A 23,211-nucleotide genomic window follows, 5' to 3' on the forward strand; every position below is an offset into this window, starting at 1 on the left:
GATCAAAGTTCTGTTATTAAAAAACAAAAACTGCATATGTATTTTTAACATCTACGTAACACGTTCAGGTTACAACCTGGTCTCTCACTGATGATCACCTCAGAGACTGCTGTTTCAGCTGAAGACAGAAGGCATCCGAAGTCTGCCGGGCAACCTACCTTGGGGGGCGGGGCTCAAAGTCAATTCTTATTTATAACCCAGTGCTCTGCAAATCATACGTTGGGGTGACCTTGCCACTCCCTCCCCACAAACCACTTCTACAGGGACACGTGACCACAGCGATGTGCACAACGACTGTGCTCACCGAGGCCAACTGTCCTTGCTGACACAGACACCGGCCAAGGGCCATGCGTGCAGAGCCAGAAGGGGCAAGGGGCTCGGTGCACTGATGGAGGCGGCTCCCCAAAGGTGCTCCCCAGCCCGGCATTCACAGTGCCTGGCACACGAGAGGCGTACAATAAATATCCAGTGGGTGAGGGAGTGAGGGAATGAACAAGCAAAACGGTGGAAGAAAGATTAAAGGTCCCAAAAGGGCAGTGGGGCTGGGCAGCAGCGTGTGGCCCCAGGGCGTCACATGGGTTACTCCTTAACCTCAGGCAAAGATGGTCCTTGCCTGTTCTTCTGGGGCTGCACCAGCTTTAGAGGGTCAAAAAAAGAACGACTTACCCCAAAGCCTAAGAAGCCAACCCAGTTCTCCCCCAGCTGGGCCCCACTGCCCAAAAGTGCACTTGTCCTCCTCGGCTCACCTGGTGACATGAAGTTTTTGTGACTAACCTGGTGAATTTGCACATGGTAGCGGCCTGGAACTTCCAAGCCAAGAGCAGCACTCGAAATTCCGTGGGGTCAACACACAAGTCATTGCAAAAGCGCTCCATGCCTTCCTCCAAAATTGCATCCTCCCGCTCGTCCTTGTAGCGCCTGAACAATTCTTCCAGCCTCTGCAGGGAAGACTCCTCGGCATTGGACTTGGGCTCCCTCCCAGCATCTCCAGAGGACGTTGGCAACTGGCAGGGCTCGGTGGCAGCCTCTGCCTTCTTGGTCCCGTTGACGAGGATATCCCCACCTGGCTTGCCACAGGCTGGTGGCTGCTCCTCGCGGTGGCCTGCGCTCCGCCTGCTGTGAGACTTGCCGCCAGGGTCACGGTCTCCGTTCTTGCTGCCCAGGGTTGATGAGGGGTTCTTGCACTTGGTGACACACTGGCCCATGGTGCTGGTGGCCTGGCCCCTAGAGTGGCCCCCTCTGGATCAGATGCCCTCGCTGCCACTGGCCCACGTGTCTCAACATGCCATCAGCCAGAGGAGCCAGCCAACCTAGAAAAAAATTACAGAGCAGTTACCACCGGACAGGGAGACAGGCATTCGCAAACTCCATTCACTTCCCCTGCGGCGACTGCAGCCTGGGGCACCATTCTATTTCCGTGAGCCAACCCTGAACCAGGGGAGATACCCGGAGTTCATCGCCATCCCCCCACCCCCCTGTAAGCTCCATAGCTTCACATTGGAAATGCAGGGCTAGGACACATATGGAGAACCAATAAGAAAATTCCTAAAATTCTTAAGGTAACATAGGTTACAAAGAGGTTGATCCATGTGCAGAACGCATCAAGGAAGACTACAGTTTTGCCAGAAATATTCCAGAGGAAATCTGTCTTGCCAACTTGCCATAAGAAAGCTATTTGGTCCTGGGCTAAGCCAGAAGGTGTAAATAAAAAGTTCACCTTCTAGTCTCTCATGTCAAAATCCTCAGATTTTCTTTTTAAGTAGAATGAGTAGGGAGAAAAGGGAGCCACATTTAAGACAACTATATGGTTTCACAATGGCCCAAAGATGAGGTAAAGGATTTGTAGAGTCAGGATTACAAGAAGTGTCCTAGCCAAACAGCAAACTAAAATTTGTCTCTGATCCCCTCAGATTCCTTTCTGGGACTCTCCCACACGGTAGGTGAAATGCCCTTTCTCCACCCTTCCTCTGCCCACCCACAGGAGCCAAACACCAGCCCCAGTTCCCGGTCCTCCAGTTTCTTGTTCTCCCCCTACCAGGTCCTCTGGGAGGCCGCATGAGGAGTACAAGCCAAGGTGACACTAAACAGCAAGGTCCTACAAGGCCTGCAAGCTCAGTCCTCCAAGGGAGTGTCTCCACCTTAAAAGAGGGGCTGATTTATCCAAATGTCTCTAAATGGTAGAATAATTGCTAGATAAAAAAAAAAGAGAAATCTGGGGCGCCTGGGTGGCTCAGTTGGTTAAGCAGCTGCCTTCGGCTCAGGTCATGATCCCAGCGTCCTGGGATCGAGTCCCACATCGGGCTCCTTGCTTGGCGGGGAGCCTGCTTCTCCCTCTGCCTCTGCCTGCCATTCTGTCTGCCTGTGCTCGCTCTCTCTCCCTTTCTCTCTGACAAATTAAAAAAAAAAAAAAAAAAATCTTAAAAAAAAAAAAGAAATCTGCACTGATATATTACAAACTCATCATGGTGGTTTATTTATTACTTATGCTACTTAAAAGTGTTTTTAAAAGAATTGCTAGAGATTTCCTGGCCAGGGGTGAGGTGATTTCTCTGCTAACTCTGTCTTCTCAGGACTCTTTTTTTTTTAAGATTTTATTTATTTATCTGACAGACAGAGATCACAAGTAAGCAGAGAGGCAGGCAGAGAGGGGGAAGTAGGCTCCCTGCTGAGCAGACAGCATGATGATGATGATGATGATGATGATGATGATGATGATGATGCGGGACTCAATCCCAGGACCTTGAGATCATGACCCGAGCCTAAGGCAGACGCTTAACCCACTGAGCCATCCAGGCGCCCCAGGACTCTTCTTAACTTCAACCACTCCACGAGAAGATCCAGCTACAACTTAGTAGGAAAAATCTACCTGCAGCCATAATAGCTGCAGCCACCAAACTCACAATGTTAATGAACTTTAGAACAGGAGCCAGAAGTACAGTAGGTAACGGGGGCCAAAATCAAGGTCAGTCCCATGCCTCTCCAGCTCTAAGCAGCAGCATTCATGGCCCTTCATGATCCAAATTCAAAGCCTTTAGGAGACAGGCAGTGGGGCCGAGGACGCTTTTTATAGAGGATGGACCTTTCAACCTTACCTAAAGAGCTTTCATTTCCTCCAAATGGTGCCTGGATAAATTTGGGGTTATCTTCAAAAGGAATCCTACGGGTAAATTCTGAGTGTAGCAGTTTAAAATGACGACCAAAATCATTCTTATAACTTATCGGAGACTCACTGTTATCAGGGCGTGTCCTAGTCTTCACCCTCAAAGAGACTGAACGCCAGAGAGACAAGCCCATACATGCCCTCTAAAGACCTGCAATCCATTTAGACTTTAAAACAAACAAACAAACAAAAAAACACAAAAAGAAACACACACAAAAAACACTAAAGCCCGAAAGGGTTTTTTGGTGTGGAAAGACAGACCCAAGTATGTTTTCTTGTCTTTTTATGCTTTAACAGTATAGGGAATAAACCTTAAGCACAACCTATTAAAATTTAAAAGGCAAGGGGTTAATTCTGGGAAGACCAGCATACAAGGAAAGCAACTGTTCGAGCTGAAGTATCTCAAAACAAAAAGGACTATACCATGTGGAAGGTCTGGTTTCCAGATTTGTGTTTCTAAAGACTACAGTGCTAAAAGAAACAAAAGGCCCAAACTTACACAAACCCCACATGCTCGCAGACTGGCAATTCTAATTCCCAGGCATGCTGACTCACCAGGGTTTGCTGCTCAGCTCCTGCTGGGGAGGGAGGCCCAGGTACCTGGCAGGGTAAGAGGATTTCCTGGCCTCTGTCTGACCCACCTACCCCAGGCCACTTACCTCCACCCCCACAGGACAGATGCTTCATTGTACCAGCTTCCTTCAAATCCTGGCGCCAAGGCCTTCAGGTAGGGACAGAACAGATGGGCCTCCCAAAGAGGCCCTAATCCCATTTACCCAAACGGCCCTCCACATAAGAGCATCTCTGATGACCTGACACAGCAGAACCTGAAGGCTTTTAACATGCCCAGCAGATGAGAAAAAGGAGGGAAAATCAATTTGAACAGATGATCAATCAGCAAGTACCAGAAGGTCAGATCTCTTTCTTCCATTCTGGTCCCTATCTGTGAAAGGCCCCCACGCTGGGTGAGTGTTTGAGGCAAGTGATGATCTCAAGCCAGAAGAAAATATTTTCAGATCTGGTGGTGACTACAGCCCCCTGATTATTCAATGGCCTCCCTTTTGTGCCTACCTCTTTCCCCAGGAAAACAGCTGTGCCCCCAACGCCTTCCCCAGGCTCAGTCTCACACAAGCCCAGTGTCCCAAGCTGACAGCACTTCGAGTGTTTTAAAGCTGAAAGTCTCCCTGGGCTTGAGAGCTGATGGCTAACGGCTAAAGTAATGGCAGTTATCAATTATTGAATACTTGATATCATGTCTGGCACTATGCTAATAAGCATTTTATGGACTTAAAACTCATATATCCTCACCACAACCCCATTTAAAGACAGGGAAACTGAGGCACAAAGTAACTCATCCAACATCACACAATGTCTGTCTTGAGAAACACACCTTTAGCACTAGGCCAGACTGCCGAGTCCAGCTCCCATCAGAGAACCGAGGGAAAGCCCACCAACACATGGGTCCTGAGCTTTGAAGTCACCACAGCGATCCCGGAAGAGCAAGTTTTACCACCAGCCACTGGAAAGAGAACGCACTGTCCATGCCCGCTGTTCAGGAAGGGCGTCCTACCCACTGCCCTCTCCCAGAGAGCCCTGCCACCGAGATTCAGGCAGTCATGATGCCCTTGGACTCAGCCTCGCCAAAGATGCCCTCAAGCAGTGCTGTTTCGGTCCATCGGCATGGTTAAAAGCTGCTATTCGGAAATCAAAGCTCAACTCTGCCAGTGATTATGGCTGACCCTGATCAAAACCTGTATCTGCTCAACCCACAAAATGCTATCTGCCTCACAGAGCTGTTGAAAGGATTCCGTCAGTAGGGGCACCTGGGTGGCCCAGTCCTTAAGCATCTGCCTTCAGCTCGGGTCCTGCGATCAAGACCCACGTCGGGCTCCCTGCTTCGTGGGAAGCCTGTTCTCCCTCTCCCACTCCCCCTGCTTGTGTTCCCTTTCTCACCGTCTCTCTGTCAAAAAACAAAATCTTTAAAATATATATATATATATTCCATCAGGAAATGCAGATAAAGGGTACTTGCCACACAGTGCCCCCTGGCCCCCACCAACCATGGAGGACAGCCATCGGTCATTATTACCAGCCAAGCTCTTGAACTACAACACTGACCTTGCTCAAATGCACCACTGCCCAAAAGCACGCAGGCTCGGGTTCTCCGTAGGGTAAGACTTCCTTGTGATTGAGACTGAGTAAAATCAAGCTGGGTATTTGCTTTGTTCTAGGGACACCTTGAACCCAGTAGTTACCCCTGTCCCTAACCTGGGGCAAGCTTCCAGCTAGTAGTTCCAAACTCCTTTCCCTTTTCTACTTGGTCCTAGCTCTGTAGATTTGAAAAAGAGAACTTCTAGCTTAAAAATCATTTATACTACTTTAATGGAACTGCCTTTCCAGCGGGTCATCTCAGCGGCCTCTCTGAAGCGGATGTGAAGCCTCGGCACCACCTGGGCGCCCCAAAGCCAAATGTTATCAGCAAGAGAGCACCGTGATTAAGGAATACCACTCTGTATTTAGTAGTGCATTATAACCACTACACCCAAATGCTCCGTACAATAGAAAAGAAATGGAGGCACAGCAAGGTCAAGGAGCTATCCAGGAAGGGAGAAAACAAGGGCAGAGTCATTAAGAGGAGGAGCTCTTGGAGCAGACAAACCTGGACGAGAATCATGGTGATGCCACCAACATGTGACTGTCAGCGTTCACTTTAAAACAGGGCAGGTGGACCTAAAGATAACGTAAATGAGAAAATCCACTGAGATACTCTGCCCACAGAAAGGACTCACTAAGTGTTAACCTTTATCATAGCTGCTGCTGTTACTGCCAAGTCGGGGACAGAATCAAGACTCTGTGCTCCTAGAACAGTGCTCTTTCCATTGGCCAGGGCAGCTCTTGGGGGGTGGGGGGTGGGGGACAGTCCCAGTATGCAGGACTCCCCAAGGCAGCTCCTTGTCTCCCTGTCCTCACAAGGACTCTGCTCTCCTGCTTCTGCTAAAGGGCATAAAATAGTTCAATGGAGTCAGGGGCAGGGAGAAAGGAAAGGCAGAAGAATAAAGAAAACACACATACACACATCCCGGGAAACCTATTTCTAGACACGATTAGAGAGTTCTGGGGTTTACCTGAAAGATCGATGCCAGTAACTCTGCTCAGTTTATGCTGGATCAGGATCAGCCTCCAGCTTTTCTCCTTCAATCTCAGCTCCAAATGCTTCTGTCCCCCTCCCTCTCTGCACATCAGCCTCAGCCCCCACCACCCCGCACCGTGCTGTGCCAGCCCTGGCTGCTACTCTCGGGGATGGGCTTGGCTGTCTGCCTGGCCCCAGGCCTGGAGCTGGCACGGCCGGGCCTGGGGCAATCCCAGAAGCCGTGGTCCCTGTGGATGCTCTGGCTCCAAAGAAGGATCTGGAGCTGATCTATCTCGTGGGCGGTTCCATGAAGCGAGACGCAGAAAAGTCCCTGGGTCTCCTGGGCTTACTGTCTACTGTTGAGACAGGTTATGGAAGAGAAGGACCACAAAGGGCTACACCACACAAGGACCCAGGGTGACTGGAGACAGGAAAAGGAGAGAGGCGCGTGAACTGGTGTCATGGAAAGAAAGGTGGAGGGGCTGCCGGAGGGGAAGTGATACGTCCGGAACGTGGGGCGGCTTGCTTCCCATGCATCGTCGCCTTCAACCTCACAACCACCTAGCCTGTCAGACCTTTTGCAGATGAGGAAACCAAATTTTCTTAACTACAAAGTAGGCTGACTAGGAGATAAAACCAGCCTGTCAGACTCCAAAGTCTGCCCTGTGGGAAAGTTTCAGAGAAGTGGCTTTTGTTTGGTCTTTAAATGACTGGAAACACCAAATGGAAAGGAAAGAGTCAAAGGGCCAATCTGGTTGGTCCTGCGGGAAGCTGATTTAAAACATTCAGTAAGAGCAGTATCTTTTAGATTACACCTATGTACGGAGGGGATTCACCTTAACTGTCACACTTAACCCACTACAACCAACGGTATGAGGAAGACATTATGTAAACTTTTTACAGAGAGGAGAACTGAAGAGAGGTTAAGGAATTTGGCCTGAAGTCCCACAGCCAGTCTACAAAGGAAAAGTTCTGGATTCACATCCAGGCCATTTGATCCTAACCCCCCATTCTTCCTCGCTGGCCTCACTACTATTCTCTGCTATGACGTGTCCCAAAGACACACACTTCTCCCAAGAGAGGACGATGGCCCAAGATGAAAAGGTACACTAGGAACACTTAAACGTACCAGAGATACAGAATCAACTCCCAGGTTTGGTTCTGGTCTGGCACCTCTATGCAGTGTGGGTCCTTGAACAAGTCACGTAACCTCTCCTTAACCTCGAATCTGTGTGACCCCAACATTAAAGTGAGGGGTCTAGTCCTTCCGACTTTAATGTTCTGAGACTCCATTTTTTTTTGCATCCAACAAGGCTAAAGTCCTAAATGTGCAAGCCTTCTAAGGGCTGGCACGTTGCCTGCTCAGGGGACGGCTCTCATACAACTTGCCCAAGCCTATCAGACCCAAGAGAAAATGAGACCAGAAGTCCAAAAGGAGGAGAGAGAAAGCAGGGGCTACTCTAGTCTGAACAAGGGGTGAAAGATTACACGGTTTTTCGCAGGCCTGCCTCTCCTTAATCATCCTAGTTTGATCTCTGCAGGGTCAGCAAGAGGCCCTGGCATATGGAAAACAGACCAGAGCGAGCTGGCTCTCTGTTGCCGCTGGTCAGGTCAGGAAGCCTGCTCAGGAATGTGCCCTGGCTGCTGATGGGGAGCCTGTCACCCAAGGAACAACCTCATGAAATGAGGAGCTAAAAAACAGGAGGCCAACACTGGCACCAAACATCAGTGTCAGCAAGGCACTTGTGATCTACCTGGAGACTTCCTGGAGAGAAGGGACCCATCTCATTCACCCAGCCCATTTTGCTCCCATCTAGTGTCTACTCAGAATCAAAAAACCACTGGCAAATACTGGTATTTCTGCAGAAAGGCAATAAGAAACCACTTCCCAACTTTCATCTGAACAGTCTGTAGAGCTAGCCGGGTGCATGTTTTTTATTTCTTACTATATATGCCAGACACCCAAAGGCCAGAGAACATGAGCACATGAATTCGTCAGATGGCTTTTCTCCAGCTGCCAGGGGTTAATGTGCCATCCGTCCCATTCTGACAGAGGCCACCACAGCTGGGAGTCTCCAAGCAAGACCACAAGAGCCCCCAGAGCCCACCTGGCAGCTAGAGATGCTGAATGGCCTGAGAAAAAGATAGGGAATGGGTGGTGGCCGTTTGTAAACTACTTCCTAGAAAGTAAAGTTACAGAAGTAACAAAGAGGTAAGACTGAGGGAGTACTCGAAATGTAGAGTCCCCTGCTGCCACATGGAACTTGGGACTTACAAGATCACCTTTGGAGATTAGGTCTCTTACCCAGAGCTGCTTGGGAGGGAAAGCCGTTCCCTCTGCCAAAGCAAACGAGTCCCGTCTGCTGCTATTTTCATGCTTTTAAAAGACTTTTTGTCCTAAAATGTACTACAGCAGCAAGCTCCGGCAGCAGTTCCAGTTCGGGTTGGGTAGGAACACATGACTTTCTACATCAACAAATCTCAAAAGCGCAAAAGAAAAGAAAAGAGGGATGCAGGGGCAGCGGGGGTGGGGTAGGGGATAACCTTTTTTTTTTTTTTTTTGAGAATAACTTTTTTTTTTTTTTTAAGAAAATAAACCAACTGGTTTTATTTCTGTAGAATAATCTTAGGTCACATGGCTAAGACCAGCCTGCTTCCCAGAGAGTAATTTTCTTCTCTTTTTAAAGTGTTCTTACTGTTTCTCACCTTGTACACTTCAAATATATCCAGTTGGAGGACTGAGGCCAGTGTGGGCTGGCTAGAACCAATACTACTTGCCAGTCCAACCAAGCCAACACAAGCATGTACTTTATAGTTTCCAAATACCAAATAATGAGGCATTTTTGGTCTCTGAGCTCCAGGAATGAGCCATGTTTAACCCCACATGACTCAAAATAACCAAAAAAGGGCCATATCATTTTACTGACCCACACTTGGAATCTTTTTTTTTTTTTGCTGTCACTACGGACCAGGACAGGTCAGGCTACCCACTTATGTGCAAAGCAGGCATCATTAAGGGGCACCGGACTGCTAGGTTGACTATTCTTTTTGTTTCTGCTCGAGCTTTTTCAATTTCCTTCCTTAGGAGGCTTAGGAGCCGAGGACTGTCCTGGATCTGTGCTCCGTGGTAGCAGAATAAAAAGGGCAAGCCTGCTGCATTCTTCATCTCTGCTTTTATGCTACTGCTTGTCTTCTTTCTTAAGAGACAGCCGCCTTAGGCCCTGCTGAAGGTAAACCACGGATGAGGTACTGATTGCTGGCTTCCAGTTTGAATTCGGGTACCAGCCCCCTAGAGGCTTACCTGACTGCAGAGGATTAGTCCTCAAACACCCAATTACCACATCAACGGCTCACTTTTCAATCGCCTTCTGAGCAATTCAGAACTCAGTAGTCACAAAGTGACTGAAAAATAGTTTAACTGGAGATAAGCTTTGGTTTTTTGCCCCTAAGTAAAAGAAAGGCAAGAAAGGAAGCTGAAATGAGTAGAGAGATGAGGAAGGAACCCAATACAAAGATGATAAATGACTGTATCCAAATGTCTTAAAGGGGCACCAGAATTACCACAAATGTATAGATGTGGTTTCTAGAGCTATACTTCCTCTAAGAAGGCCTCAGGTTCATCATGTGGTAACTAATCAATCTCTTAAATGTTTGCTAATTCTTTAAAAAAAAAGAAAAAAAAAAAAAGGAAGAAAGAAAGAAAATAAAAGAAATCCAAATCCATTAAGGCCACATTTATCAGGTTTTTCCTAGAGGCCCATGATGGAAACTAACTGCTAATGCACAGTAGACAGGAAGAGGGAGAAAAGAGTTGTATAATAAAAGAATATCTGTTTTCAACCACATCAGTAAACTGATCAGAGAAGTGAGGCCACTAAGTCTTTCTCTCCCGCTGCCAAATTCAAAAGTATTACATAGTTACTCTGTAAAGTTTAGAAAACACAGAGAAGCATAAAAAGGCCCCCAGTATCCCACCTCTTACAATTAATATTTCAGTATATCCCTTAGTCTTTTATATGAGCACATATGGACCGCACATGTAAAATACATGCATGTCCTCATTATGTTTGGAACTTTCAAACAAAAGTGGGTTCACACTGTACAATCTATTTTGCAATCTTTTCCACTGAACATTTTTTTAATATAAAACTTTTCCTCTCATAAAATGCTTTTAAAGAGCAGCAATTCTGGGGCACCTGGGTGGCTCAGTCAGTTAAGAGTCTGCCTCCAGCTCAGGTCATGATCTCAGGGTCCTGGGATCGGGCTGGGATCGGGCTCCCTGCTTAGCGGAGAGCCTGCTTCTCCCTCTCACTCTGCCTGCCACTCACCAGGCTTGTGCTCCCTCAGTCAAATAAATAAATAAAATCTTAAAAAAAAAAAAAAAGAAACATATTTAATATTCAGATAAATCTTCTACTGGATGGAGGTACCATACTGAATCTGGTCAATTTAGTCTTTTATTGTTGGACATTTAGCTTGCTTCCAGTAGTTCCCTATTATAAACATTACTCTGATAAAACACACGCACTTAAAACTCAGCACACTTATAATTCTTACCTGAGAATAAAACCCTCTAAGTGGAACCAAGAGATCAAAGAATAGGCAAAAAAATTCTGTATGTGTGTGTGTATATATAATCCAATCTGAATTCCAAAGAAGATCAACTTGTACAACGTACTAGGAGTCTATATTTCTCCCAACATCATCTTGTGATATTTGCCAACTAATTCAACTTCTTGCAAAAAATCCTTACCAAAAGCACATTAAGACATTGTGTTTAAGGGAAAATACCAAACCACCTAAAGAGAAACAGGTAAAAATAGATCACTGGCTTCACTGTAAGTCACATCACAAAGGCTGACAAGAGCCAATGATTCTGGCTTCAAGGATTCCAAGTCGGTGTTGTTACATAAAAGGGGTGGGGGGAGAAAAAGATTAGTCATAGGACACCTTTTAATTATATTTAAATTTCCCAATTATTCTTTCAAAAGAAAATCAACCTGTCCCCACCCCCATCAAAAAGCAGTAGTAGTAGCAGAAGGAGCCACCACTGCTACCATCACCCATCTTAAGGCCTCATAGATTTAGCATCGGGGTAGAAGGATCTGGCCCATGGAACAGGCAGAACCTGAACTCCTGGCCACATAGTTGGGTGGGGCTCAAAATGGACTTCGTGACTCAGGCCCACCTGAGTGTCACATGCCCTTGGTTTCGATGACTGGGTTAGGGACACGCAGGTGACCTCAGCAGACAAGAGTAAATCTTAGCACTGAAAGTAAAGGAAGCTAGAGCTGCTATAGTCATCCCGCCAAAGAAAACAGTAATGCCTATCAAAGAGTCACTGTGAGGATTCAATGGCCCCTTCTTATCATATAGGTCTCACTTCAAATGTATGTAGAACCCAAGAATGAAATCACTGCCAAGAGACAAAGATAAGGGGTGCCTGGGTGGCTCAGTGGGTTAAAGCCTCTGCCTTCGGCTCGGGTCATGATCCCAGGGACCCCGCTTCGAGCTCTCTGCTCGGCGGGGAGCCTGCTTCCTCCTCTCTCTCTCTCTGCCTGCCTCTCTGCTACTTGTGATCTCTGTCAAATAAATAAAATCTTTAAAAAAAAAAAAAAGAGACAAAGATAAAATGAATTCTGAAGGTATTATCTGCACCCAGAATCCACCTGTACTACCTAAAGTCAGACCAAAGCCTGAACTGCAGTTATGGGAGTCAATGAATTCCTCTTTTGCATAAACCGGATGTCAGGCTTTCAGTCACGAAAGATAGAGTCCCTACTAACACACTGCTAAGTCACTCGGATCTCTTCTACTCGCAGAGCAAAGAAATGATGCCTAGGCTCTGATTCATCATCCAGGACCAATTTGCTAGGCCACAATTTCACTCCTTAGTTGAACACCAGGACCAATAATCCCAAACTCGGGTACACTGTAACATTCCATTGTACTGGGCAGACCACCAGGATGCTGTTTAAAAGCTGATATGACTAACGAGAGTAAGAACCTTTCCAACTGCAATTTTTACAACCTTTGGCCTCCTTCAGACAGGCCACAGGGCACTTACAGCTACTTTCTTCTGTTGTGTACGCACGTTCTGTCATCTTCACGTTCCTAAGGAGGAACCTCCTCCCAGCACTCAGACACCACGTGAAAAGCTGTAAAGCAAGACTCCTGGAAGTCTTTCTCTGTGCAGTAACAACATGATCAATCTTCCAGCTGAAACAGGTATTTGATCTAAACCACATCCTATGAAACTGAAAGGCCAGACCTGACCAGAATTTGGCTACCCTCTTGGTTTCAATTGCTACTGATGAAACAATTTCTCTCTGGTTTCAAGCACTGAAGAGCCTATTTAGAAAGTATTCAGGTTTTAAAAACTGTAACAGGAAATGCTTGTGTTGTGTGCCTTTATTGGAAATACATTCCCTGCAGGGTGAAACCTGAGGCCTCAAGGTTTGGGCTTTATTTTTTTTATTTCAAGCAGTTACTTATTTCATCAACGGGCACTCATATGGCATGAGGCCAAAGGGCTCCTTAACACGTGTAAAGATAGGCAGATAATTAAATCAAAATAGAGCTCTATACCTGATGGCTGGCAATACGGTTCCAGAGGCTTGGCAAAGACAGACATCTGAGGATTCCAGCCCCATTCCTGTGCACTTCCCCCCCATACTGACCGGCCATCGAACGGCCATTCCAATGCTGTCTATCAAAACTCTGCCCTAGGGCGCCTGGGTGGCTCAGATGGTTGGATGTCTGCCTTCAGCTCGGGTCATGATCCTGGGGTTCTAGGATTGAGTCCCACATCCGGTTCCCAGCTCAGCACGTAGCCTGCTTCTCCCTGCTCCTGTCCTCTGTCTGTCTCGCTCTTCTCCAATAAATAAATTAAATCTTTAAAAAAACAAAACAAAACTCTGCCCTAACAGCTAGGCCCTATTTTCATAAAATTGATTATGAGAAAATCCTAAAATTAAGCAGCAGCACCATAAGCACTTTGGGTCGTCAATTTCTTTGAAAATCTAAGGATAGCTTTGGACCCAGAATAAACTGTGCATACCTGCACACACTCATACACTCAAATTCTGCATTCAATGCTTGGTATCTATGATATTACATCTTAACTCTTCTGAAATGCATCAGGGTTTTACCTACACTGCAACCACATTCATTCCCCTCGCTCATAACCCAGCTGAAGATGCGGGAGCTCCTGCAGCTGCCCCAGGATCGTCTCACCTCTCCTGAGCAGGGCAGGATGGGCTCAGCACGCAGATGACTGCGTGTGGACAGCTTGGCTCTATGTGCTCCCCTGCGCATACTTCATCACTTGTGCCTCAGTTTCCTCACCTGAAAACTGGGAAAATCAAAGGGTCACAGTGAAGAATAAATGGCCCCTTCACATCACATGGGTCTAAGTTAGAAGGCTGAGAGGCGCTCCCCAGCCTACAAACCTAAAGTACATCTCACTTGGGTCCAGCAACTATTTCATTTCTTCCCAGCACATTTCACTTTCTGGAATTCTTGTTAACTTCCTGTCTGCTCCCACTCCTAGAAGGAAAGTGCCACAGGAGCTGGGATTCTATCTTATTTGCCCCTTTGTCCTGTGCACCTAGCTACCTCACATAAGCAAGTGTTGAATACATAAATGTTGAGGGAATAATAATCACTGTTATTTATTGAGTACTTATGTACAAGGCACTAGTCTGCGCCCCTGAAATGTATTCACTCATGACTGAAGAAATGATAAGTCCAACCTACTTAGTGCTGTGTCTAGCACGAGTTAGTATTCAATAACCGAGAGCCATTTATACCAATTCTAATGATGATGTCACCAAATACTCAACAGTAAAGGGGGTTGAGCTCTAAGGGTGTAGAAGTTAACTTCACCTCTCCAGAGCGGCTTCCTAAGGTCCAACTTCCCCTGGACTCCTCTCCTCCCAGCACTCCTCTACCTTCAGAGAGAAGGGAAAGTAGGAATTGTCTCCTTGTTCCATTTACTCTCTACCTCATCGGTTCTCAGAAAATGTCATACAAACATGGCTTCTCAACCAGCATACACCACTCCATCTCTCTGCATGTCACAAGCTAATTTTCACCTCAAACCCGACAAGAGCCAAAGTTAAAGGTGAAATGGGAACATGTTCATCCTGTCGTGCCTCTTTCTGATGTGCACCCCAGTCCCTTGGAAAAAATTCACAGTCATGACGGTATCACTCCAGCCTCTCCTCTTAGCAAGGGAGAAAGTCCAAAGAGTTCATGCAAGCTGTGGCCACACAGCACTCTAGGAAGCTCCAAGGGTTTGCCGATCAGGTGAACTCCAATGAAATGCCTTCTAGTGCTGATCCAAACTGCCTCTTCTCTACCTCAATCACACATTTAAGGTGTTTGGAGATGCAAGGGCAAAACCCAGCAGTTTTTTCTCAATACTGCATATTGAACCCGAAGGACTCACAGAGTGTATATTTCTATTCCACTGTTATATTTTCTAAAATTTAGTTGATGACAGAGTGGCTTTTAACTGAGGGCTAAAGCACATACCTCATCAAAGATAATATGAGACGTGGACCAGGGCCCTCCAACTCATTGGAACCGCAGGGGGACATTGGACTATGTTTTATATGACAGCAAGAAAAGGGCAAGAACTAAAGTCCTAGGCAGGGCCTTCAAAGCCAGATGCACTTGCCAAGAAAGCAAAGGGCAGCTTCCACCTCCGCCGGCTGGCAGGCAGACCCACACATTCTGCTTAACCATGTGAAACAGCTAGCTTTTGCTCTCCTCGCCCCCAGGCCCAGTTATGATATTTGGGTAGCAACACTGGCGACTTTTCTAGGAGAGTGTTTTATAAAAATAGAGCTTCCAATTTTAGGTCTAGAATTGAAAAGAAAAATAGCCAGAATTAGAAATTTGTTTTAACACAATACATTGAAAATTACAAGTTTAAGGGCTGGTCGCTAAGGACGGGGATCACACCACCATGTGATTTCTCAGTGAGTCATAAAAAGTAGTACAGGCTTGTTTAACAGTGGACATCCACCAGTACTAAGAGTTAAGAAGCCCACTTGAGTCAGATGACGGAAAGCCAACCGACACCCCTGCGTTTGTTTCAGCTGTGGCAGGACTGACACAAATGAACTGCAGCAGCAATTTACAAGACAGAAGCGTTAATAAACGTTTTCTGAGCCTAGTCAAAGAGGAAATGTTTGAAACCCCGAATATGACTCATTTTTCAGAAGTTCAGTTTAACAAGAAAAAAAAAGAGCTCTAAATATTAATAAATCAAAACTGATGAAAACATTTCTAGATTTCTAATACCCATTCTTGATTAACATACCTTTGTGTCAAAGCAAAAACCAAGTTGCGGCCATGTAACAGCAAGTTGCCACCCTTTCAGTTATGAGAGCTAGATGAGAGCAACGAGAATTAATCTTCAGGCCTAGATGGATACTGTCTTGGTAATAAGACAATAAAGACCTCCCTAAAGGGCTTCTGGGTGCCATAAATTATATAACAATCCACTTCTGCCAGGCAGCCAGGATTAACTCCTATTCACCCAGGGCACTACTCTTACTCAGTATCACCAACTGGCTGATCGAAATGAAACAGTCATTATCCACCACTGCCCTTCAAAGGCATAGCACGTCTCTCACTGCTCATCAGTCTGCTGACACCAGCTACTCATCGCAGGAGAAGCCAACCTAATCTTTTTTTTTTTTTTTTTTTTAAATTTATTTGCAGAGAGGCTGGGGGAAGCAGGCTCCCCGCTGAGCAGAGAGCCCCATGCGGGGCTCGATCCCAGGACCCTGAGATCATGACCTGAGCCGAAGGTAGAGGCTTAACCCACTGAGCCACCCAGGCGCCCCCCAACCTAACAATCTTAAAGACAACTTTGATACTTGTTTTTAACAGGCCAAAACATTTTTTAAAAACCAGAAACTAAGGGGGGCCTGGGTGGCTCAGTGGGTTAAGCGTCCGCCTTCAGTTCCAGTTGTCATCCTGGGGTCCTGGGATGGAGCCCCATGTTGGCTCCCTGCTCAGCAGGGGCTTCTGCTTCTGCCTCTCTGCTCCCCACACCACCTCCCAGCTGTTCACTCACCGTCTCAAATTTAAAAAAAAAAAAAAAAAAAAAAAATCTTAAAAATAAATAAGCAAATGGGCACCTGGGTGGCTCAGTGGGTTAAAGCCTCTGCCTTCGGCTCAGGTCATGGTCCCAGAGTCCGGGGATCGAGCCCCGCACCAGGCTCTCTGCTCAGCAGGGAGCCTGCTTCCACCTCCCTCTCTCTCTCTGCCTGCTTCTCTGCCTACTTATGATCTCTGCCTGTCAAATGAATAAATAAAATCTTTAAAAACAAAATAAAAAAATAAAATAAATAAGTAAAAATAAAAACCAGAAAGTATTTCATTGGTTTCTCCCCAGTGAATTCTTCTGACTGAATTTTTAACGAATTGTCTATTATGACACCTTATCGTAACAGACAATTTGTTACTCCTAATATGCATTCAAGCCTTGAATGCATTATATATGCTTTACTCCTCAGGAACATGAATATTCATGGCTCCCAAACAGGTGGTCAAAAATAACAAGTCCACAGAAGAGAAAGGACATTATTATTACAGTGACCGCATCTTATATTAGGAGTTCCAAGAAGGCAGGGAATGCGTACGGTAACATGGAAAGGGCTAACTGGCACCTGACAAACATCTTCTAAAGAAGCAAATGTAGGGGTGCCTGGGCAGCTCAATCGGCTAAGTGTCCAACTCTTGATTTCAGCTCAGGTCAGATCTCAGGGTCCTGAGATTATCCCAATTCGGGCTCATGTTCAGCGGGGAGTCTGATGGAGATTTTCTCCCTCTCCCTCAGCCCATCCCCCTGCATGCTCTCTCTCTTAAAATAAATAAATCTTTTAAAAAGGAATCTAATGTAAAATAAGCACCTACTATGTACCAAGTGCACTGCACAAATCTACCCACATGCTCAGTATGAGCCACTTTTACACAATAATGTCCACAAATGCTTACATAAGTTTTACAATGTAATATCCATCAATTTCAAAACATTTTTACACATATGCACTAACCCAACAAACATACCCTATGATGTAAGTATTATCATCACCTGAAAAAACTAAGGCACAGAAAGTACCAGTAACTTGCCTAAGGATAAACAGCTAGCAAGTGACAAAGCTAAAATTCTAACCCATGTTCTACTCTTTCTCATAATTAAAGATACTGCTTTTCAAATCCACTCTTTTAAAAATATGGAAATTTTGGGGCACCTGGGTGGCTCAATGGGTTAAGGCCTCTGCCTTCAGCTCGGGTCATAATCCCAGGGTCCCGGGATCAAGCCCCATGTCGGGCTCTCTGCTCAGCGGGGAGCGTGCTTCCTCCTCTCTCTCTCTGCCTGCCTCTCTGCCTACTTGTAGTCTCTGTCAAATAAATAAATAAATCTTTAAAAAAAAAATAAAAATAAAAATATGAAAATTTAAACTACAATTTAAACTGCCTCTTTCAAAAAAACATATTAAGTAAAGTAGTTCTTTCGGGAACCTGGCCAGGCATGCGACTCTTGATCTCAGGGTTGTAAATTCAAATCCTACCCATGCTGGGTGTAAAGAGTACTTAAAAATCAAATCTTTAAAAAAATTTAAGATTTTATTTATTTAAGACAGAGAGCAAGCAAGCAACCATAAGTGGGGTGGGGCGGGCAGAGGAACGGGGCATTGGGAGAGGGAGAAGTAGACTCCCCACAGAGCAGGGAGCTAGACATGGGGCTCAATCCCAGGACCCTGAGACCATGACCTGAATGGAAGGCAGATGCTTAACCGTCTAAGAGTTCCAAGCGTCCAGGAGTTCCACCACCCAGGTGCCCCTCAAATTTTTTTTAAATAAAACATGAGTAGTTTTTTGTTTGGTATGTATAAGGCTTTATATAGCCCAGTGTCTTCCAAATTTTAAGCACAGCCTTCATTGAGAAGTAACACTTCACTTCCTGACCAAAAACACATATGTAAATACAGGTATAACTCAAAAGTTTCATGAAGCAGCATTTCCCCTCATTTCTAAGATTCACTCTAATTTATGCTATTTCTTTCCTTTAGTTTGGTTTTTAATTGTTGTTTATAACCCACTAATTAGATACGACCCATAATGAGAAAATCTCAATCTCAAGATCAAACTTAAAGGTTCCCTCCAACAGCCTTACTGTGCCAGACACAATACCAGGTGTTACAGAGTCATGACAGCAGTTAATCCCCACATCTACCCTCTGAGGCTGGTACTACTGTTACACTGATGAAGAAATAATCTCAGAAAAAAAACACCTCACTCAAATCCCTACACTGTGGCACAAAGAAGCTCACCAAACAGTCCATCTGCTCCCCCAATTTCCCAGCCTCTTTTCAGTGAGGTGGGGAAATGTATCTATTTCTGGCCAATGAGCTGTAGGCAGATGTGTTTCTTCCCATTTCTAAGCCTAAGCACAGAACTGGCACGTGACATCCCAGCCATCTTTCCCCCTGCCACGGTGACCAAGACAACACACAATAGTGGGATCTTCATCAGCCTGGATCTCTGAGTGACTGTATGGAACAGGGCACCCTTCAGGCCACTGACCCGTGTGGGACATGCAAGCAATCAAGTTTTAGCAGATTAAGCCAGATTTTGTAAATTCTTACTCCTGAGTATCTGCCCTTCCTCAGTAACCCTACAGTTCAGGCCCCTGATATCTTCACTGCAGCACGTTCACAAATAGCTTCCCTACTTCTGGGACTGTTCCCTTCAACCTCTTTCACGCTATTGTTAACATGATCTTACACTTACACACACACACACACACACACACACACACACCATGTGAGTATGCCATGTCCCTACTCAAAATTATTTATTAGTTCCCCTTCACCTACGAAAGATAATACAAACTCAGCAAGGCATACAAAGAAAGCCCTTCGGAGTTTGTCATTCTCCCCATCTCCTTCACTCTGCATCCCCCAGGCATACTGAAACACCTGCCGTTCCCCAAAGCGCCACAGCTTCTCATGCTTCTGTAGTTCTACACATACTGTTAACCACCACTTGGAATGCCATCTCACTCTCTAGTCTGTATCTTTCAAGCCCAGCTGAGATTTTACCTCCTACAGGACCCTCTCTTGACTCCTTCAAGCTGACCTACAACCTCTCTGCCCCACTCCCCACATCTTCATTTACAGCACTGGTATTTTTGGGCGCTGATTTTACCACAGTTTCTAATTGTTCTGATATCTGTTTTCCTACCACATTGTAAGGTCCTTAAGAACAAGATCCACAAAAGGCACTCAAATGTATTGGCATGAAGAGCTGGCAACCCATAAACACATTTTTCCTGAAACACTGTGTATCCAACCCTAGGCTCAGTCCTTAAGAAAAATTCAGACTACACACACTTCACTTTGAATACAATGGTGAAAGCATCAAATCTGGAGGCCAAATTATCCTAGGTTACAAGACTAGTTTTGGGTTTCAGAAGTTCCCTATGAATGATCCACATTCTGCCTGGGAAAGCCGGTCCCCTGCTCAAATACAACTAATCTGAAAACTACATAGGCTGGTTCCTCTTAGAAAATATCTTGTATCTGTTTGGAAATCAAGAGTGTTATTAAAAGCATGTTTTTAAAAGTTTTGTTCTGTTAAGCTGCTACTGTAATCAAAAGCTCTTTTGCTTAACCAGGCTGAGTCACAAGCACTAAATGCTGGAGACCTGCAGAACTTGGGTGTTGAGTGAGTCAACTTAAGCACTGTATGCAAATAGTAAAGCTACAAATCAGAAAGAGGAGGAACTCTGGCTAAACTACTTAGAGGGAAGGAAAACTGTATCCTTCCAAATGGGAAAAAGGCAACTGGAAAGATTTTTTTACCTGTTGCATAACATTATTCTGGTTCTTTGACTACGGAGGTTTTAAAGTTAAGAGTTAAAGTCTTTGATTACATATTTGTATTTTTTTACTTGCAGTTACCATGAAAGTTCAAGTTTCCTACAAGATTTAAAATGTTAGTTTACCATGAGAAGACCAGAGTGGTCTTACTCCAGTAAGTGCTGGAAACATGGAAGAATGGCTTGAAAAGGTTTTGAACTCTACCACTATGTATGTACATCTTTCATTCTGACTCTAAATTACATTTTATCTTTTTAGATGTGTGGTCTTGAATGCTTACACTTCTGTAGAGATTATCCTACCATGGAGATAATTATTTGCCTGACTGGGAAAGAACAGTCTTTCATGTGGCTCTCATCTTTAAAGCCCCAAAGACTCAGCTGCCACAAGAAATCTTAACCAAGACTCAATTGATCCAATGGCAGTTTTCCAAGATGAGAAGGAAATAAACAACCCCACTCTAGCTTTGCAAACCCTAGTCTAGACACCAAGGGCAAATGTCACAAGCCCCCCTCCAGCCCCGTTCAGAATTTCCCCAGACTCATCAGCAGTTATCTATAAATAATGACTAAACTCTGCACCAAGGGAAATGGACTCCGGAAGATGTCTACTCTGAGTAAGGTAGTCTTGTGAATCTGCACAAAGGATGAATGTCATACATGTCATGAAACAGATTTTAGTGGGAAAAGAGATTTTTTAATACTGCAAAATATAGGCCTGAGTAAAGGCTTCTGCCCTTTCCCAACATGCCAAATACCACAAGTCACCACTTCTCTCAGGAGACAAGACAGTATGAATGACAAAACCAAAACTTACAAAGTATGAGGGCTTGTGGCTTGGAACATTAGATTTCACCTCAGCTGGGAAACATCTGAGAGCTTCTCATTATGAAATCAAGTAGAAACTCTGTATTAAATAAACGAAGGAGGGAAAATAATCTTGTGCTATATCGTTACCACCATTTTGCTCTATTTTGATCTCATCTTGACTAGGTAACACATGGCACAGAAAGATAACAGACGTAGAACCATCTTTATAACAATTTTTAAAAATTGTAATTTGAAACATTAAACAATTTATTATACAGAGCCATACCAGACGCATGGGCCTTTATGCTAAAGTAATTATAGAACAAAATCACTTGCAGAATACAGGCCAACAACCAAAGTATATAATGAAAGATGACAGTGTGAAGATACACAGAAAATGTCAAGGGAACACAGGTAATTAAAGTTAAAAAAAAAAAAAACTCAAGTAACCACAGACTACATCTGAAAGCAACTTTCTTGGCTCCTCTTACACAATCGAGATTTCAGTTTTATTCTGGGGCTTTGCTTAAAAAGAAAGCATCTCCTACAATAGTTTTGTTTCATTTTTACCACTGCTCATTTAGCTTCTCAAGACCCCCACTATATTGCATTAGAGCAATATGACAGAAAGTGAAATGAAATTTTGTTTTATTATTTTTTTTAAAAGATTTTATTTATTTATTTGACAGAGAGAAATCACAAGCAGGCAGAGAGGCAGGCAGAGAGAGAGGAGGAAGCAGGCTCCCTGCTGAGCAGAAAGCCCGATGCGGGGCTTGAACCCAGGACCTGGGATCATGACCTGAGCCGAAGGCAGCGGCTTAACCCACTGAGCCACCCAGGCGCCCCATGTTTTATTATTATTTTTTAAAGATTTTATTTGTCAGAGAGAGAGAGGGAGTGCACACGCACAAACAGGGGGAGCTGCAGGCAGAAGCAGCAGGCTCCCACTGCGCAAGGATCCCAGTGCAGGACTCCTGGATCCCAGGACTCTGGGATCATGACCTGAGCTAAAGGCAGACACTTAACCAACTGGGCCACCCAGGTGTCCCATGAAATGAAATTTAAATAGTTTTTCTCAGTGTTTAGCTTCATTTTAGGGCACGTGTCACACTGTACCTTTGAAGAATTTACCAGCTGAAAGTAACATACAAGACATTAAGATATGGCAGAGCCCCTGCCTTCCAGAACCCAGAATACATGCACTGACGTGCATTCAAGAAAGAGAGTTGGCCAAAAAAGAGAGAGAATGGATTGGCATTCGCAGGTCAACAGAACAGATTCCTAGCTGCTTCCATGGGGAGTCCCAACCCCAAAGAGTGAAAGGGACAAAAGAGCAATCCAGGTAACAGGAAAACTGCTTGGGGTGAAAGAGGAAGCAATACAACTTATTTTTCTTTTTTTTTTTTTTAAGATTTTATTATTTATTTGATTTTTTTTTTAAACATTTTATTTATTTATTGACAGAGAGAGATCACAAGTAGATGGAGAGGCAGGCAGAGAGAGAGAGAGAGGGAAGCAGGCTCCCTGCTGAGCAGAGAACTTGATGCGGGACTCGATCCCAGGACCCTGGGATCATGACCTGAGCCGAAGGCAGAGGCTTTAACCCACTGAGTCACCCAGGCGCCCCTATTTTTCATTCTTTAAAAAAAGCCATCACTACTAATATCTACAATATTTTAAATTCTACATCACTTACTTTTGGGTATCTTCACCATGAATGCAGAAATAGAAAGTTGTCAATTTGCTTGAATGAGGCAAGTCTTTAAATCCACCCAAATTTGGAACTGCTCTACTGTGTCTATCACCACAGGACTTCACGCAGGTGTAGTACTGCAGAATTACTTGAGCTCAGAAATTCCAATTTTCAGCTTTTTCTAGACAACCTTTATGACCTTCCATATACATTTACCATTCCAACTACTGTTCCCCCAATATTTTTCTTAAAAGCTTCAAAAAAAAAAAAGGGGACCCCTGTGTGGCTCAGTAATTAGGCGTCTGCCTTCGGCTCAGGTCATGATCCCAGGTCCTGGGATCGAGCCCCGCATCAGGCTCCCTGCTCAGCGGGAAGCCTGCTTCTCTCTCTCCCACTCCCCTCTCTTGCTGTCTCTCTCTGTCAAATAAATAAAATCTTAAAAAAAATCGTATCCACTTTAACATCATCCTAAGCAACACTATCCATGAAGATAAAGGTCTGACATGCTAGTT

General features: G+C 45.0%; 1 protein-coding gene across 5 annotated transcripts in view; it reads right to left on the bottom strand.

The window, feature by feature from the left end:
• The window catches only part of DCUN1D3 (defective in cullin neddylation 1 domain containing 3), a 40,827-nt gene that overhangs the window by 5,879 nt on the left and 11,737 nt on the right, over positions 1-23,211 (bottom strand). For 4 of the 5 annotated variants that reach the window (XM_047713941.1, XM_047713944.1, XM_047713940.1 and 1 more), the window contains exon 2: positions 775-1,310. In XM_047713941.1, coding sequence (XP_047569897.1) covers positions 775-1,205 — 431 coding nt within the window. In that variant the 5' untranslated portion in view covers positions 1,206-1,310. Of the gene's footprint in view, positions 1-774; positions 1,311-13,526; positions 13,645-23,211 lie in introns of those variants that run through there. The other variant, XM_047713942.1, reaches the window with a different exon arrangement.

Source organism: Lutra lutra, chromosome 18, assembly GCF_902655055.1.
Source record: "Lutra lutra chromosome 18, mLutLut1.2, whole genome shotgun sequence".
Classification (NCBI taxonomy): Eukaryota; Metazoa; Chordata; class Mammalia; order Carnivora; family Mustelidae; genus Lutra; species Lutra lutra.